The sequence below is a fragment of the Canis lupus genome, chromosome 15, assembly GCF_003254725.2.
Source record: "Canis lupus dingo isolate Sandy chromosome 15, ASM325472v2, whole genome shotgun sequence".
NCBI lineage: Eukaryota > Metazoa > Chordata > Mammalia > Carnivora > Canidae > Canis > Canis lupus.
In genome coordinates, this window is record NC_064257.1 from 23,573,517 (window position 1) to 23,589,901 (window position 16,385).

The 16,385-nt window shown below is 34.5% G+C and overlaps 1 protein-coding gene across 1 annotated transcript in view; it reads right to left on the reverse strand.

Moving 5' to 3' along the window:
- Window positions 1-16,385, reverse strand: part of PPFIA2 (PTPRF interacting protein alpha 2) — a 473,118-nt gene that overhangs the window by 62,877 nt on the left and 393,856 nt on the right. The window contains 4 exon segments of the mRNA XM_025438989.3: window positions 4,517-4,671; window positions 6,599-6,729; window positions 9,835-9,864; window positions 12,476-12,713. Of these exon segments, the coding sequence (XP_025294774.3) occupies window positions 4,517-4,671; window positions 6,599-6,729; window positions 9,835-9,864; window positions 12,476-12,713 (554 nt within the window).

Consider the following 16,385-nt stretch of genomic DNA (forward strand, 5'->3'; position numbering starts at 1 on the left):
TTCTCCTTTGTGTTTCTGATTCACATCAGTAATCCATAAATCAGATACCTGTGCTACTGAAATATTCATGTCAAGTGACTGGGGATGTACTGACCAAAGACAGAGTGAGTCCTAATTATGCCACCAGAAACCTTGATCCAAGGTGGCATCACTCCACTCATTAGCACTATAATAGGATTATTCAACCAGTGATAAGCCCCACTGAATTTTTCCATCACCCAGACCCCATTTTGACATCTTGTCCACAGGGATTCCATGAGTCACAGCTCACCCACTGCCTTTCCTGTTCTGTAACTGAGTAACTTTGTCAAAAAAACAAACGAGTGTCATCTGACATGGCTATTTTTAACAGAGTTTAATTTGCTTTGCTTCAAAATAGGTTAATGCCTTCAGAAAGAATTAAAAGGCAAGCCAGTCAGGATTCCATCAGTTGATGTACAATCTTAAATTGTAGGGTTCAAAACCCCTGTCCCTAGTTATCCTGGTAGGACAGACAATGTAGCACGTAAAATTTTTCTGGGTCAGGAACGTACTGAAGGCTTTGTTATGTTTTGTTTAAAATAAAAGGTTACATGTGTTTATGTATTTTATCTTACTAAACTGAAAGTTTCCTGATGCCAACAGTTATGCTTTAGACATTGTACTAAAGTCCATGGTTGGTACTCTACACTCAAGAGTAGCTCAACATAAGCTTATTCACTCAAAGTAGGAAGACAAATGATTTTGGAGTATCTGTGTGTTCTTCTTTCCCCTCAAAATCTCAACCCTGCTGGGTTTCAATTCCCTTTTGTTAATGCTTCTTTTCTGGGTAAAATCTTTGTCTTTGACAGGCAAAAGCAGAAACGAATTTTTGAATAGTTCCACTTATTTGCATATTCTGTTCGCATAAGGCAAACCTTACTTTTATTCATTTTCTTTAAATTTTAGAATTTCTAAACAAAAATAGTAAGAGGATTTTATAAGTTGCCTTTTGGTCTGGGTAGTTTTTCCAATCAACAGTTTATTTGGGACTAGCAGCCTTCTGACATTGTTCCTATCTATCATTTGTTATACATACAGCTTTGGCACCAAAGTCTTTCAAAATACGTTTTTAGGAAGAGGTCTCTTATCTCAGATATCCTGTTTCTTCCTTAAGTTTACATCATAATAAATACTACTGTGAGTGTGTTACCATCCTCTTGAACTGTTTGTTTAGCATCTATCCTTCATTGTCCTAACTGATCTTCTATGTTGGTTAGGACTAAAATTGTTTCTAGAATTTTAGCAGTAGTTGTGTGGAAGTCAGGCTGTGTAGGTAATAAAGTGACTGCAGATGAGAATGTGAAAATAATAATTGTGGACAATTCACTTAAGCTTGGATATTAGGGGTAGGGGAAAGATAAGTCAACATCTAAGGAAGATGGTTAGGCTTAAGACTCTCTCTCCCTTTGCCCCTCTCCCTTGCTTATTTTCTATAAATAAATAAACAAACAAACTTCTGGAATAAACCAATTTTGTTTGGTTTCTGTTAGCTTTGTTCAAATGTTTTTTTGATGTGTCACTTCCTTTGCGCTTTGGGGTTTCCATGTTTATATAGCCTCTGCTACTAACACATTTGAAAAAATGATTACTTGAATATTCAGTTTGATTCACCATGGTTAGCAGCTTTTAATGCAGTCACACTGACTGATCCATCATATCTGAAGTTTATCTTATAATCCTAGCTTTCCAGACTGTTATATAATGCAAACAACACTCCCTTTACCAATATTCTCCTCTGTGAATTACTAAGAATTTCTCCTTTGTTCTGATGGAACTAAGTGAACATGTTCATACTTTTGTTTAGACAGCTTTCTTCCTACATACCATATTTCATTTAGAGGCCTCTAGCATAGCTACATGCCGATTACTTTTCTTTCTTTGAGCTTATGAGCTAAATCTTTAAGATTTCAGAATCTTAGGACGTGGTCCAAAATTTCAAATTTGGTTCTTTGACACCATCATCACTCTACCATTGCTCCCAGTGGCATCTTTCTTCCTTCCTTTCTTTCTTTCTTTCTTTCTTTCTTTCTTTCTTTCTTTCTTTCTTTCTTTCTTTCTTTCTTTCTTTCTCTTTCTTCTTTTTTTTTTCTATTTCTATTCTCATTGGTAGAAGATAGAACATTGCCAGTGCCTATGTCTGAATTTTCCAGATCAAGATACTAAAATCATAACCATGAGAGGTGCTTCCTTAGTTTCTTCTGATGCATAAATCAAATAGTAGCCCCTGGATTTGATAAGTTTTCACAGTCTTCCCTTTATAACCAGGGATACACCTTCCAAGACAAAGATAGACCTGAGTCCATAGCTCTCAACCAAAGTGCCAGTGTTACCATGTATCATATTCTTTTGGTAAATATATGGTTTCTTTCAACCTACTTGTTCTGTATTTTCTTCTTACTTACTCAACTCTTATTTCCAATAAAGATTTTCTATTTTTGGCTTCTCCAGGAGCTTTGATTCACCTTCAGCACAGCTTCTATGTAGCACCAGACGTACAGATTTTTATCATTGTCCTCCTCATCAGTATTGTAGTCCCTAGCACGCTGCTGACTCTGGCTTTGTCTATACTGTATCTCTGTTGTTCTTTAGAGCAAAACAAAATTGCTCAGAGCTCAGAATTCTTCCTGGGGTGATGCCATGATCCCCAACAACTATTGTTAGTTTTCAACTTGGATGGAGTTGATCAGAAAGTAATTGTCATTGATTCCCTTTGTATCTGGTCTGACATAGAGCCACGCAGTCACTGAAAATGGGTAATAAGGTTTCTAGAAGAATCTATAATTTCCCAGACTATAAATTATATCTTGGATACCTTGATTTTTAAAGAATATTGTTTGCAAAATTTCTGATTCAGTTACTGCCCATCAAAGTTAAATACAAAAGAAAAATAGAAAAAAATCCATGAGAGAAAGGCAATTAAACATATTTTAAAAGGGGAAAGTAAATTATAGATTCTAAAATGAACGTCTACATTGAAATAGGAAATAAATAAAATTACTACATTAGCAAAATAAATATTTTAAAATAACTATCCTATTGTGAATTATACTGTAATTTATTGGAAATGACAATTTGGTAAGATTATAAACAGCTGTCAAATAAAAAAACAACAACAATGCCTTGGCATGTATACTTGATATTCAAAAAAGAATCCTCTTTTATATTCTTTCCTTATGCAGTAATTTTTTTACAGGTTAAGGAGTTTGTCTCCTGAGAAACAGAAATTCAAAGAGGATTTAATTCACCTGCTGAGTAACATTTAATCACACAGCTGGTTGGACAGCAATTTCCCACGGCTTCTTATGCTTTGTATTTACGTTATGGAAGTTGGGAGAGGTTTTTTTGAATATAATACATTTGTAAAATAAATATTCTCAGAAATTCTTTTGGTGCCAAGACAGGACAGTAAGGCTGGGAGTTGAAGCATTACTTGTTAAGCAATTATTCCTTTATTTGGAAACCTAAAGAAAGTATAAGAAATTCATATCATTCTGTTCAGCATTTACTGTTAGAGGTAGAAGCTAAATATTTTCCCAATAATTTAAATATAGTTCTAAGTTAAAGAGTAAAAGATGGAAAAAAGAAGATGCAATCACAAATAACCAATATGATGAAAAAAGATTTCAGAAGAAAAAATAAATATATAGGAAGACACACACAAGGCAGGTTTATATATCATCATTTTAGGAATTTTACAAATACTTTTTCTTTCAGACAATTATAAATATGTGTGTCTGTCCATACATCCATCTATCCCTCTATCCATCCCTCACCTATCTATGTACATATGTGAATATATTTACCTAGGGTCATTTCAAATGTACTTATCTATATTTTTATTCAATTGGTGACTGACGATAACTAACTAACACAATCCCTATTGCCCTATTCCATCCTGTCTCCTCACCTACATACTGTAGAGTTTGTTTGTGGAAAGCCATGTTAGCTCTAACCAAAGAAATCCTGTACTTTTTTTCCCCTGCACACCATAATTCTTCATTTTGACTGAAAAAATTTATTTTGAATTTTTTTATAGGTATCTCAATTTTTTCAGGAGAAAAGCCTTTATAGATATCAGTCCCTTAAGTGGCAGTAGGCTCAGTGGCTTTAAAATGATTCTGAAACACTGACACTAGAATAAATTTCTCAGTTCTGCAAATTATGAAGACATTGTTTACTCATCAATAAATGAGAATAACAGTAATAACACTTGCCTCATAGGACTTTGTGTCTATCACAGAGTCAGCATTAAATAAATTCTAGCTATTGTTATTCAGGGAAATCTAAAGGACTGTACGTTTTTCAATATTCTTCCCTTGTAGGTTTTGTCAAACATTATTCGGTTAAATTGAATTTACAGAGCTGACTGCAAAAGAAAGTTTGTCAGGTAGAAAAAAGAAGAAATGCCAAGATGAGAAATGAAATGAAAACCAGATGGACCGTCAGAAGTGACCAAAATGAGTGGCAGCGGAAAGTGAAACACATGCACACTTACGGAGCTGCCCAAGTCGGGCTTTTTCTTTTTTACCAAACAGACGTCCTATTGAAGACTTGATTCCCTTCTTCTTGGGGGCTTTGTGAAGAGAGTCTTGGCTGCTATTGGCACTGCCAAGCCCAAGGCTTTCTGGCTCAAGGGAGGCAGACAAACTACTGCAAAACACAAAAGAGAGCAGACTGCTCGTCCCACAAGGTACACAAGACTTGTTCCTTTATAAAGGGACAAACGGAAGAACACTTATTTTCTCCCTTTCCTCCCACATTTGCTCTTAACCATATTGAAGTTTGGTTTCCTTGAGCCTCCAAATTTTCTCTAGAAAAGATTATTTTTGTTCTAAGTGTTTTTCCCTCTAGTTTTCATACAACCTCAAATGAATCAATGGACATAGGTTGGATTCTTAATTGGATGTTGAATGACCTTCTGTTATTTAGCATGGGACCCTCTCTCTATTTCCTTCTCAGTTTATGTTTTTTTTTTTTTTTTGTCATAAACATAATGACCTCTGACAAGACATTTAAATTTAACTAACAATGACATTTAGGTGCTATTTCAGCCCACATCTTTACTGGGTTTTCTTCTACCTGTCTTTCTTTCAGTTGTGGAATCTAATTCATTTAATTTTAAATCATCTAGGTAGGAATTAAAAGCAAATTATCTTATACTCTCATGATCACTTCATGTTTTTTTCTTATAGCTCTCAGGTATTCTGTTAGGTACATGATAAACTGAAATGAAACCAAGCAGTTACTTGGGGTTCCATTTCTGGTCGATGTGGCCGACAATGTATTAATAGAAGAGGTTCAACATATATTGCTATCTATTCCATAGCTGTTAATTTGACAACACCATGATGAATTGCTTGACTTATTTATCCTAATTAAAGAGTTCACATTCTCTAAACTCTAAACCTCCAAACCGATAGCTTTCACATATTAAAATATAATTCACTCTTTTCTTGGAGGGTGAAAGCATATATTTTGAAACTGGAATGACTGTTTTTTTCCACATTAGAAATTAAAAATAAATAAGACAGAAAGAAAAAAATGCCTGCCAGCACAGAAAGCTCTATTTTCAGATATATTTGCTATAAAACACATACTATTTAGAAGATAGATTCTTACATAAAATATTAACGCTGAGTCATGTTCACTTATATCAATTACGTGTCTAGAGATGCTGCAATTGATAAGACTGTAAAAGACCATATATTTAAGATGTGAAAGGCACACTTAGATTTCTTTATACTATTAATAATTATAGAGATCTGCTTGTGATTTTGTAGGCAGACAGAAAGGACCATAGGATGAGTTATTATGAAAAATGAGTATTGGGCAGCCCCTGTAGTGCAGCGGTTTAGCGCCGCCTGCAGCCCGGGGCGTGGTCCTGGAGACCCGGGATCAAGTCCCACATCAGGCTCTCTGTGTGGTGCCTGCTTCTTCCTCTGCCTGTGTCTCTGCCTCTCTCTCTCTCTCTCTGTCTCTATGAATAAATAAAATAAAATCTTAAAAAAAAAAAAAAAAGAGTATTATCCCTTACTTTTTCTTTTAATATTTTGGCAAATATACTCTTTTTTTTCCCTTAAAAACTTCTGCCTGAGTAGCTGTTATAGCTGGCAGCACCAGCATCTGGAGGATGGTATACATACCTGTCTTGTAAAAGCAAATGAAATGCAATTATGGACTCTTCAGACCTCAATTATTCTTACCCTTAAACCAAATTTATAGTCCTTTCCTAGAATCCCTTATGCTTTTTGTTATTCTTCCTAATAAGTCCTTCCATTAGCCTGACTTGAATAGGAAATATCCACTAAATACAGGAAAGTTAATCTCATCTAAATTGGTTAGTAATCATAGCACAAATACACAGTTAGTTTTAAAACTAAAAGTTTGATCTCAGAATGCAAACTATTTTTTCACAACTGATGTTGAGCAGAGGGAGCTGGGCAATACTCTATTGGATAGTTAGAGCTCAAGTCAAATTTCTCATATAAATTTTAAGCAGTCTATTTGACAACCCTGAAGATAAAGAGGAATGGTTTCAGGAGAGCATGCCTTGTGCTGTGTGCTGGGAGATTCATACCTTCGGGCATCATTGTGGTAGGAGGAGGGAAGGGTGTGAGTCATCCTGACGGCTCTAGGGGTAGGGGGAGGAGAAGTTTCACATTTAATTGTTGCTTTATCCTCCCGACCATCTTCTTCCACCACTGCAATCTAGAAGCAAAAACAATACAATCAGATGAACTCTTTCTAGATCTCAAGTGAAATTGGCGAAAATGGAGAATCATTAAACAAGACTATATGGGTAATTATAATACAAAAACAAAACCAAAAACTTGGTACAGATTGGTCTTACACATCTAAATCACATTATTGAAGAGTGTAGGTTTCGTAACTGTTTAAATGTGAAGACACTCTACGTAGAAAAAAAAAAAAACAAGGACACATTGCACAAAAACATATTTCAGAGTAAATAAACACGATAGATCAATACCCAGGGACTATGAAAACCTATCCTGGAATCCATTTCAATATATCAGGAATGTAAATGCTTTACAAAAATTACTGAATTTGAGCTAATTCACTAAAAAGAAGCATGCAAAGTCAGGTTACCATTACATGGATATCTTTTAAGTAGATTTTGAAGTGAGATGAGAAGGTGGCAAAAATACAAATTTACCAGATAAACTGCATTAAATCAGGCTAATGCAATGTGTTCCAGACGTATAAAAAAATGAGTGGCAGTTTATTTGAAAAAAAAATCTTTCTAAAGTAAGGATTACAAAAGGTAAGAATATAATTCTTACAAATTGTTTCATTTCACTCTCTCTCATGGGAAGGGAAGGGATTTCTTTAAAGAATTTAGTTCAGAATCCAGAACAATTCAGGATACTATAGATTTTGTCAGAAAGAGACATCTAAAACTGCATTACAGTAAGACTTTTCAACAATCGAGTTGATTGTAAAGAGGTATTTTTTTACAACAACCCTGCATTTTTTTTTTTCATGGCATCACTGCATTAAAATACATACACATAGAGAGAAGGATTGAGGAAAGCATAGTTAGAAGATACAGTTCTGGAAGTTCTGGGGACAAAAAAGTTAGCGATACGGCTATAGCAAAAATTTTACAGCTGTGTTCTCATCCTATGGCCACATAATGTCTTGCTTTGTTTCTATGTTAAGCTCTTCCGCATAAATGTGTTTATACATGATATACGATGAAGACTTCATGCACTGGAGAAAGTTAATGAAATTGTTTGACTGGGCTTTTGTCATCCAAGCCTGGATAGCTTGTAAGAGTTTATGTAGGCACGTTTATAGGATTTCCTCTCTCCATTTCAATGAGCATAGTGCCACCAGAAGAATCTTTTTTTCAAGAACTACTTTCAGCATGATGTTAATACTATGGAATACTCTTTCTAAACCCACAACTCATCTAAATTCATAAAATGCATTTCTGAAGTCTTCCTAATATGTGCTTATGTCTTCACAGTCCCAGGATTTAGCCATAATTGTTTCCTACGATTATTTCCGCTAAGCCTGACCTTTCTGCTTCCAGATTTTTTTCCCCGGCAACACCTACAATGCCTTATTCTCTCCACACTGCCAAACTAAACCAACTTCCCAAATACCAGATTTTAAAAACATCATACACAAACTGTCTGAATCATGCTTAGAGCTTACACTGTATAAATAAAGTAGAGGAAAAAGGATTTCAATTCTGGTTTCTCTTATTTGTTAAATGACATGTGCTAATTGCTTACCTTCTCTAGGACAAAATTTCCTCATCAATAAAATGGATGTGATAATACTTATCTTAATGTGTTCTTTTGAAGGCAAGTGGAATCATACCAAGTAACTCCTTAGCCTGATATACAACAATTTTTAGTTTGTGGTCTTCTTTCCATGGCCTACCTTTCTTAACCATTTCTTCTGAATTCCCTGAGCCTGCATTTCTGTATGGGACCTTCCTTTGTAACTTTTTTTTCTTATATCCACTAAACTTCTTTTACATTCATCATCTACTCAGGTCTTTCTATATTCCCAATATAATTGTTTCAAGTGGTAGAGGAAGTCAAAGAGACAAATAATAAGAACTTTATGCAGGGTAAATTTGACAGTTGAGAACCAACTGGTGGTATCAAGGAGAAGATGCTCTAGGAAGATAGATGATAACTCAAGAAAAAAATTCCATCAATCTAAACCACACAACTATAATATAGATTTCTTTAATTTAAAAAAGACAAAAGAAAAACAAATAGTTTCCTGGTTCCTGACGTGTCTGGACATAGTCTGACTATCACATCTTGATGATGCTAAAAATAGATCTATGCACTGGATAGTGGGTTGAATCTCTGAAATCTTTCCCATCTGATATTTCATGAGTCTGAGCTCTGCTGTTCTCAATTATCTAACAAGATATCATATTGTGAATCAGAACTGGAGTCAATTTTGTTTCTCATTTCCAATATTTATTCCACTTATGTCACACCAAACAGGAAAGCAGTGTATTAATTATATTTTTAAATTTCTGTACTCTTGATGCTCTGGCATCTGGTGTCTTGCAGATCCAGAACAGAATGCTCCTCCCAGGGCCAGCTAATTGCTAGAGATAGCAAACTACTTCCCTGGAGTGTGCCTTGCATGTGCACATCAATCAGTCTGGACCCGTACACCAAGTCATATTCTCTATGGCTGTTACACTTCAGGAGGTAATATTCCTCTGCCTTAACCATTCCAGGCCAGGAAGCAGACAACCAGAGATGGCCTCTCTACCTACAGCCTCCCGACATGACTAAAACTAGTCAATCCTAAGCCTGCTCACCCTGCCTTGCCTTTCCAACAGAAACCACAATGAAACTTCTACTCATCTTCTCTTCTAGCTCTTTCTTCCTCAGGAGGACCTACGCTGGTACCTCCCTTTGCCTCTGCATAGCATGGCATGCCCCCTCCTCTTGGGAAGTGTAACAAGCTATCTTTTCATTGGCAGTGGTCTTCTCTTCTATTGGTCTCACATACCTGAATTCCAAAAGCCTACATTTAAAAATAAGCAACATTGTTCTAACATTGACAATAAACAATCTAATTCTAGGATATTTACACCAAATAATCTAATCATTACTCTAGAAAGCATAAACAATTTTATTTTGAGGTATTTGCTCTTATAATCATATTTATACAGTTCGATAATACTTAAATGCTTTTAATATTTTTTAAGGTTAATAAAATAGTTCAACTAAAGGGAATATCATTTTAAAGTTTTCATAGAAAAAAACAATATTCAACTAGTAATCATATAAAAGATATTTACAGTACCTTTCTCCGATGTTTCCTTAGATCACTTGGCTGTGATTGGCAATAATAAAAGCAACATAAAACAGAACTAATTAATGAGTACCATTTGACCATGTTAAAATTTAAATAGTATTCTATAACTTGACTGCTTTGTTTTTTCATTCTACTGTTTTCTAAATAAATGTCCTTAACCCTTATAAAAGGAACCCTCCTGAGAGTGACTACAGAGAGGGAACTTCTTAGATGGAATGGGTGGGGAGCATGTCTACATGATGAGGTCAAGCATATGTGCATGATATCTGACACATGGAACCCTAGGGAATATGAAGCATATATGGGGTGATCTAGCCAGAAATAAATATGGGATTATATCCTCCTAAGAAAACATAAGTGGGAATGAAGGAGATTATACATGAATGAAGAACCGATGCCCATATATGGAGTTTATAAACATTCTCTTTTGCCCTATCTATGCAGAGTCTTGGTCCTTGATGCTGTTCCTCACATATCTCATGTTTCCTGGCATCCTAACAAATCTCTCATTCCCAAATGCCAAAAGCTCTGGCTTCAGTATAACATGTTTTTAAGGCTGCTGTTTTCTTGTCAATGTGCTTTTACAGAATTTTTTAAAAAGTTAATTCTTTCTGATTTCAGATGAACCTTATTTACATATTATCTTTGTTAATTTTGCTTGTGTAAGTAAAATAATTTTATTCCATTTTAGTTACATTTACATTTATATATTTTTTATGTTATTGAAAAATTGTATGATTTATTCCACTCGATATTCTAACTAGATATTGGTAGTTTTGTTCTTTATGCTTACAGATTTGTGGTGAACTGAAAGTAAATAAAAGCACATTCTATAATCAGGACAAATAACAATTCTTGCAAAACATATAAACAAACACAATATGAAGGAATATAATATCTTTTCAGTCTCTGCTTTTCTGTCCCTAAAATTTTTCACTTTTCTCTGAATATGCAAACACAGATTACATCCAACAAAATTATGCCCACCAATATTTTCTCCAGGTAAAAGAAAATCTGCTTGTCTTTCACTGTAGCAGTGGTGAATTTAACGATAAAGTTTTATTATGTGATAAGGACTTCTTGGATTTCATTTCTTGTTTTTCTGAGTCAGATATGGGACATTTTAAGTACTTTTTTTTACCTTCAGGAAATGCTTTAAATATGTTTAAGTACTCTAATTACAATACAATAATCTTCATTTACCACTGATTTATTTATGACTAACTGCTCAAAAATGCATGAAAGCTGTGGCATCTTTTTCATATATATACAAACATCATGTCTAAATGATTAGAAATACATTATTTTATTAGTATAAAATAATAACACTACTAAGGGTTATGATACTAATGTTTACGGAAATACTTTTAAAAGAGCAAAACACTATGTTGCAAAAATGTAAGGAAGAACAGCAGGACAGAAATAATAATAATAATAATAATAATAATAATAATAAAGCTTCCTTGCCTTGAATGCTAAATTAATTGCTCTGTGCTACAAGATTATTAGTTATTTTATTGATTTTATTAGTTAGTTTATTGATTTTATTAGTTATTTTATTGATTTTATTGATTTGTTTTATTGATTTGTTTATTTGATTTGTTTGTTATTTCATTGATTTGTTTTTAGTTAATTTCTATCCTCAAACTCATTTTTAGTTAAAATTTTATTGTTTTAATAGTATAGTTTTAATATTCACTATAAAAATAGAATTTTGCCTCCAAAAATAGTTCAGAATATTTAAGTCTTCATTACTGTCATTTAAATATATACCCAAGTAATTACAAAAAAGGGACAGAATAGTACATGCTTTTGTGTCAGTAAATTTGAAGAAAAATCTGGTTCCACTTATTGTGTTGAACATGAGCTATTCACTCACGCTCTCAGATCCTAGGTACCTCTACTCATTGTTGCAGTGATACCCTCAGACTTATAGATGTTATCATCAGAATTAAGTGACTAAACATTATACCATTTAGTAGTCATTCCCATCATTTTTTCTAAAGGTGTCTCTATATTATTTCTAGCAAAGGGCACTATGATTTTCTCTCAGTTAGGTTCAGGGTACCTCCTAATTTAGGTTTCCAACTTTTAATCCCAAATATAAAAATAAATGACATAAAGAATTAAAGAATAAAGAAGGGTAAACATGTCGACATGAAATTCTAAAACAAAATTAGGAAATTGCACTATTATTTTTGATGGTTTTTCTTATTAAAATTATATTATCTATATTTAAAATGTTAACTTTACATGTTGTTCTATTGAACCAAATATACTAATTTTTTTGTGATTTATTGCATTAAAAATAAAATACCCAGTCACAATTTATTTCATCAAGATATCATCAGTAAAAATTTACTTAATACTTTAAGTCATTCTGCTGTGATATTTAGATTGCTGCTCTTCTATTTACTTATCATGTGACCTTAGAAAAGGACACCTTTGTAGGCTACATTTGCTCATCTCATAATGGGATTAATAGTTGCACCTACTACATATGGATGCTGTGAAAAAAAAGAAAAAAACATAAAAACCAAAGAAGGTCCTTAGAATAAACACCCAGTAAGTATCAGCTAATGAACCATTAAACCTAATGGGGGCAAATATTCTGTGTACATCATCATACCAGTGTCATGACTCCCATCCGATCCATTTCCCTGGCAGGACTCCGAGGGGTGAGCTTTGGCGTTGAGTGTCCACTCGGAGGAGATGAACTGGCCAGCGAAGAAGCTGTAACCGAGGCAGTGATGGTGGTACCTGGGTGGACCCTTGCTAAATTCAGGCCTTCCAGGCTCACACTAGCCACTCTATTCTCAATTTCTTCAGCGCGTAACTCCGTAGATTCTTTTTCTTCCTGAATTAGCCTGAAAGATACAGCTTAATTTGGATCCATTTCATGCTGCTAAGATAGTAATTGGAATTCACATAAATAAATGAATAAATAACCCTGTGAACATTTTACATCCTTTTCTTGAAGGCAGTATAACTTTCAATAAATTCTGGAGACTTTCTGGCTGAAATTTAGAAAATCCTTTGTTTTTTCAAATGATGTACAATTACTCCCCACTTTTAGTTTAACTCTTTCTGTACTACCTCTTGCTAAAACTTTTTTTTTTCCCACCTGCTAACGCTTTTAAAACCTTGCCTGCCTAGATCATTTCTTTTTTTTTTTTTAATTTTTTTTATTTTTTTAACTTTTATTTATTTATGATAGTCACAGAGAGAGAGAGAGAGAGAGAGGCAGAGACACAGGCAGAGGGAGAAGCAGGCTCCATGCACCGGGAGCCCGATGTGGGATTCGATCCTGGGTCTCCAGGATCGTGCCCTGGGCCAAAGGCAGGCGCCAAACCGCTGCGCCACCCAGGGATCCCCTGCCTAGATCATTTCTGCTGCTAATCCTTTTTTTTTTCTGCCACTCATCCTAATCTTACAGCTGAAATGAGGTGTCATTGAATGAAAATTTTAGAAACTCAGGTCCCAACAAAGATTTTGAATTTTACCTCCTACCTGATGAAAAAGTACAGTTGACAGAACCTTCAATGAATGGTCATTCATAATTATCATTTGGTCAAATAAAACTTTGAGACTTTTTTTTTAATGCTACCTACTTAGTCAAGTCAACTAAAAAATAAGCAGCAGGCAATGTAATACTATGGAGATGATCTATCCATAGGTAGATAGACACATGCATACATAATTAAAGAAATTGTTTTAACTGTTGCTATTAATCCTTTTTGAGACGACAAAGCACTAATTACTCTTCTTTAAGGAGACGCTTCAAGAATATATATAAATTAGCTATTACAAAGATGCAAAGAACAAAGAGCTTCAGTTGGGTTGCAATATGTTATTTTTTTAATAATATCTTATTTAAGTTGAGTGTATACACATTTTGTATATGGTTATAATGAAACTATGTACCAGTAGTTGATTTAAGAAATCGAGATTAGTAACCTCCTCTTAGTTTCCTCTTAACCACAAATGGCTTATTGTGATCTCCTATGATATATAGTCCTTAATTCTAAGGTTATGATCATGGCAAAGTTTTCTTTCTGCATATTCACTTTGGAAACCAGTCTTGTAGTTTCTTATAAAACTAAATATACTCTTACCATATCATCCAGTAATTATGTTCCTTGGTATTTACCTAAAGGAGCTGAAAACTTATATCCACACAAAAAGCAGCATACAGATGTTTATAGCAATTTTATACGTAATTGACAAAACGTGAGAGCAATCAAGACCTCCTTTAGTAGGTGAAGGGATAAACTGTGGTTTATACCGACAATGGAATATTATTCAGGGCTAAAAAGAAGTGAGCTATCAAGCCATGAAAAGAGATGGAAAAACATTAAATGCATAAGACTGAGCAAAAGAAGCCGATCTAAACAGGCCACATACTATATGATTCCAGGTCTATGATACTCTGGGAAAGGCAAAATTATGGGTGCAGTAAAAAGATCAGTGGTTGTCAGTGATCAGGGTGGGGGAAGGGATGAATATGCAGAGCACAGACGGTTTTTATGGCAGTGAAAATGCTCTGTATGACACCATAATGTTGGAATCTTGTCATGCATTTTCCACACCCGCAGTATGTACACCATCAAGAGTTAACTGTAATGTAAACAATGGAATTTGGGTAATTATTATGTGTCAGTAAAGGTGCACCACTTTTAATAAACTACTGTGGTTAAAGGTGTTAACAGTAAGAGATGCTTTGCATGTGTGAGGTCAGAGCATAGATGGGAAATCTCTCTACTTTGCATGAACTCTCAACTTTGCATGAACCTTAAACTGCTCGAAAACTTGAGTCAAAAAATACTGAGGCACATTTATTCTAAATTATAAGTTCAGTTTCACAGAGAATGTGAACTGTAGGGTGCCTGGGTGGTTCAGTGGGTTAAGTGTCTGCCTTTGGCTCAGGTCATGATCCTGGGGTCCTGGGATGGAGCCTTGCGCTGGGCTCCTTGCTCAGTGGGGAGTCTGCTAGTCCCTCTTCCTCTGCCCCCAACCCCCACTCCTGCTCTCTCTCTTGCCCTCCCTCTCTCTCTCAAATAAATAAAATATTTTTAAAAAGAATATGAATTCTCTTACTTTGAAGTTTATTTTCATGGATGCACTTTAAGTTCACCCAAAGATCAGAATCCCAAGGGAAGGCTTAATCAGGTAACATAGCACATTATTAATGCTTTAAACACATTCCAATGGAAAAACCACCTCCTCTTAAAATAAAAGAAAATAAACTTTGTATTTTAAGATGATTGGTGGGAAATGACTTTCAGAAGAAATGTTTTTTCTATAAATAAATTGTAGTTATGAACTCTAGGCATTGTATTAATCATAAAGGAGAGTCAAATCTAGAGAGATAAGCTGAGTAAGAAGTAGACTGAAGTTTAATTAAACAGGAAATCCAATGCTACCTATATGTTCAGTTTATTTAGAAAAATAAATGACAATCCATTGATCTTTAGAGTTCTGATGTAGAGAAAGAAAGAAAGAAAGAGAAAGAAGAAAGAAAGAAAGAAAGAAAGAAAGAAAGAAAGAAAGAAAGAAAGAAAGAAAGAAAAAGAAAGAGAGAAAGAAAGAGAGAAAGAAAGAAAGAAAGAAAGAAAGAAAGAAAGAAAGAAAGAAAAAGAAAGAAAGAAAAAGAAAGAAGAAAAAGAAAGAAAGAAATTAGATTTCCTCTGAAATATCCTAATGTGTTGGGAAGAGAGTCCCATATAAATCCTACAAAAGGATGAAATAATAAATAAGACCACAAAAGTAAGGCACCCCAAATAGTAGCTATCTATAGACGCACAGATTAACAAGCAGGGCAGTGGCAGATGAAGTAATTTGATCCCTTTCTTTAAGGGAGAATTAGTAAATTAGGAAACCAGCTAGGAGGATTTTTTTTTTTTTTAATGGTTAAAATAGTTCGTGAAAGAAGAAAAATCTTAACCAGAAATAAATTCTAGTTAGTGTTAGTAGTTTTCATGAAAATACTGTCACGGTTTTTACGAAGATGCTTATTTCTTTTTCTATATTAAGTTTTTAAATTTTAATTCCAGTATAGTTAACATATAGTGTTCTATTAGTTTCAGATGTACAACATAGTGATTCACCAGCTCTACACCGTACTCAGTGCGCATCATGAGGAGCGTGCTCTTCTAACCCATCACGTAGTTCACTCATCACTCCACCCACTTCCCCTCTGATAATCATCAGTTTGTTCTCTACAGTTAAGCCTCTGTTTCTTGGTTTGCCTCCCATTTTCCCCTCTGCTCCTTTGTTTTGCTTAGTTTCCCTTTGCCCATTGTTTTTTTTTTCCCATAAATTCCACATATGACTGAAATCATACAGTATTTGTCCTTCTCTGATTGACTTATTTCACTTAGCTTATACACTCTAGCTCCATCCACGTTGTTGCAAATGGCAAGATTTTGTTCATTTTTTTTTTTTTTTTGAGAGAGAGAAAGACCGTACACGCAGGTGCACATACAAATGAGGGAGGGTGAGGGTCAGAAGGAGAGGGAAAATATTTTTATGTTGTACAC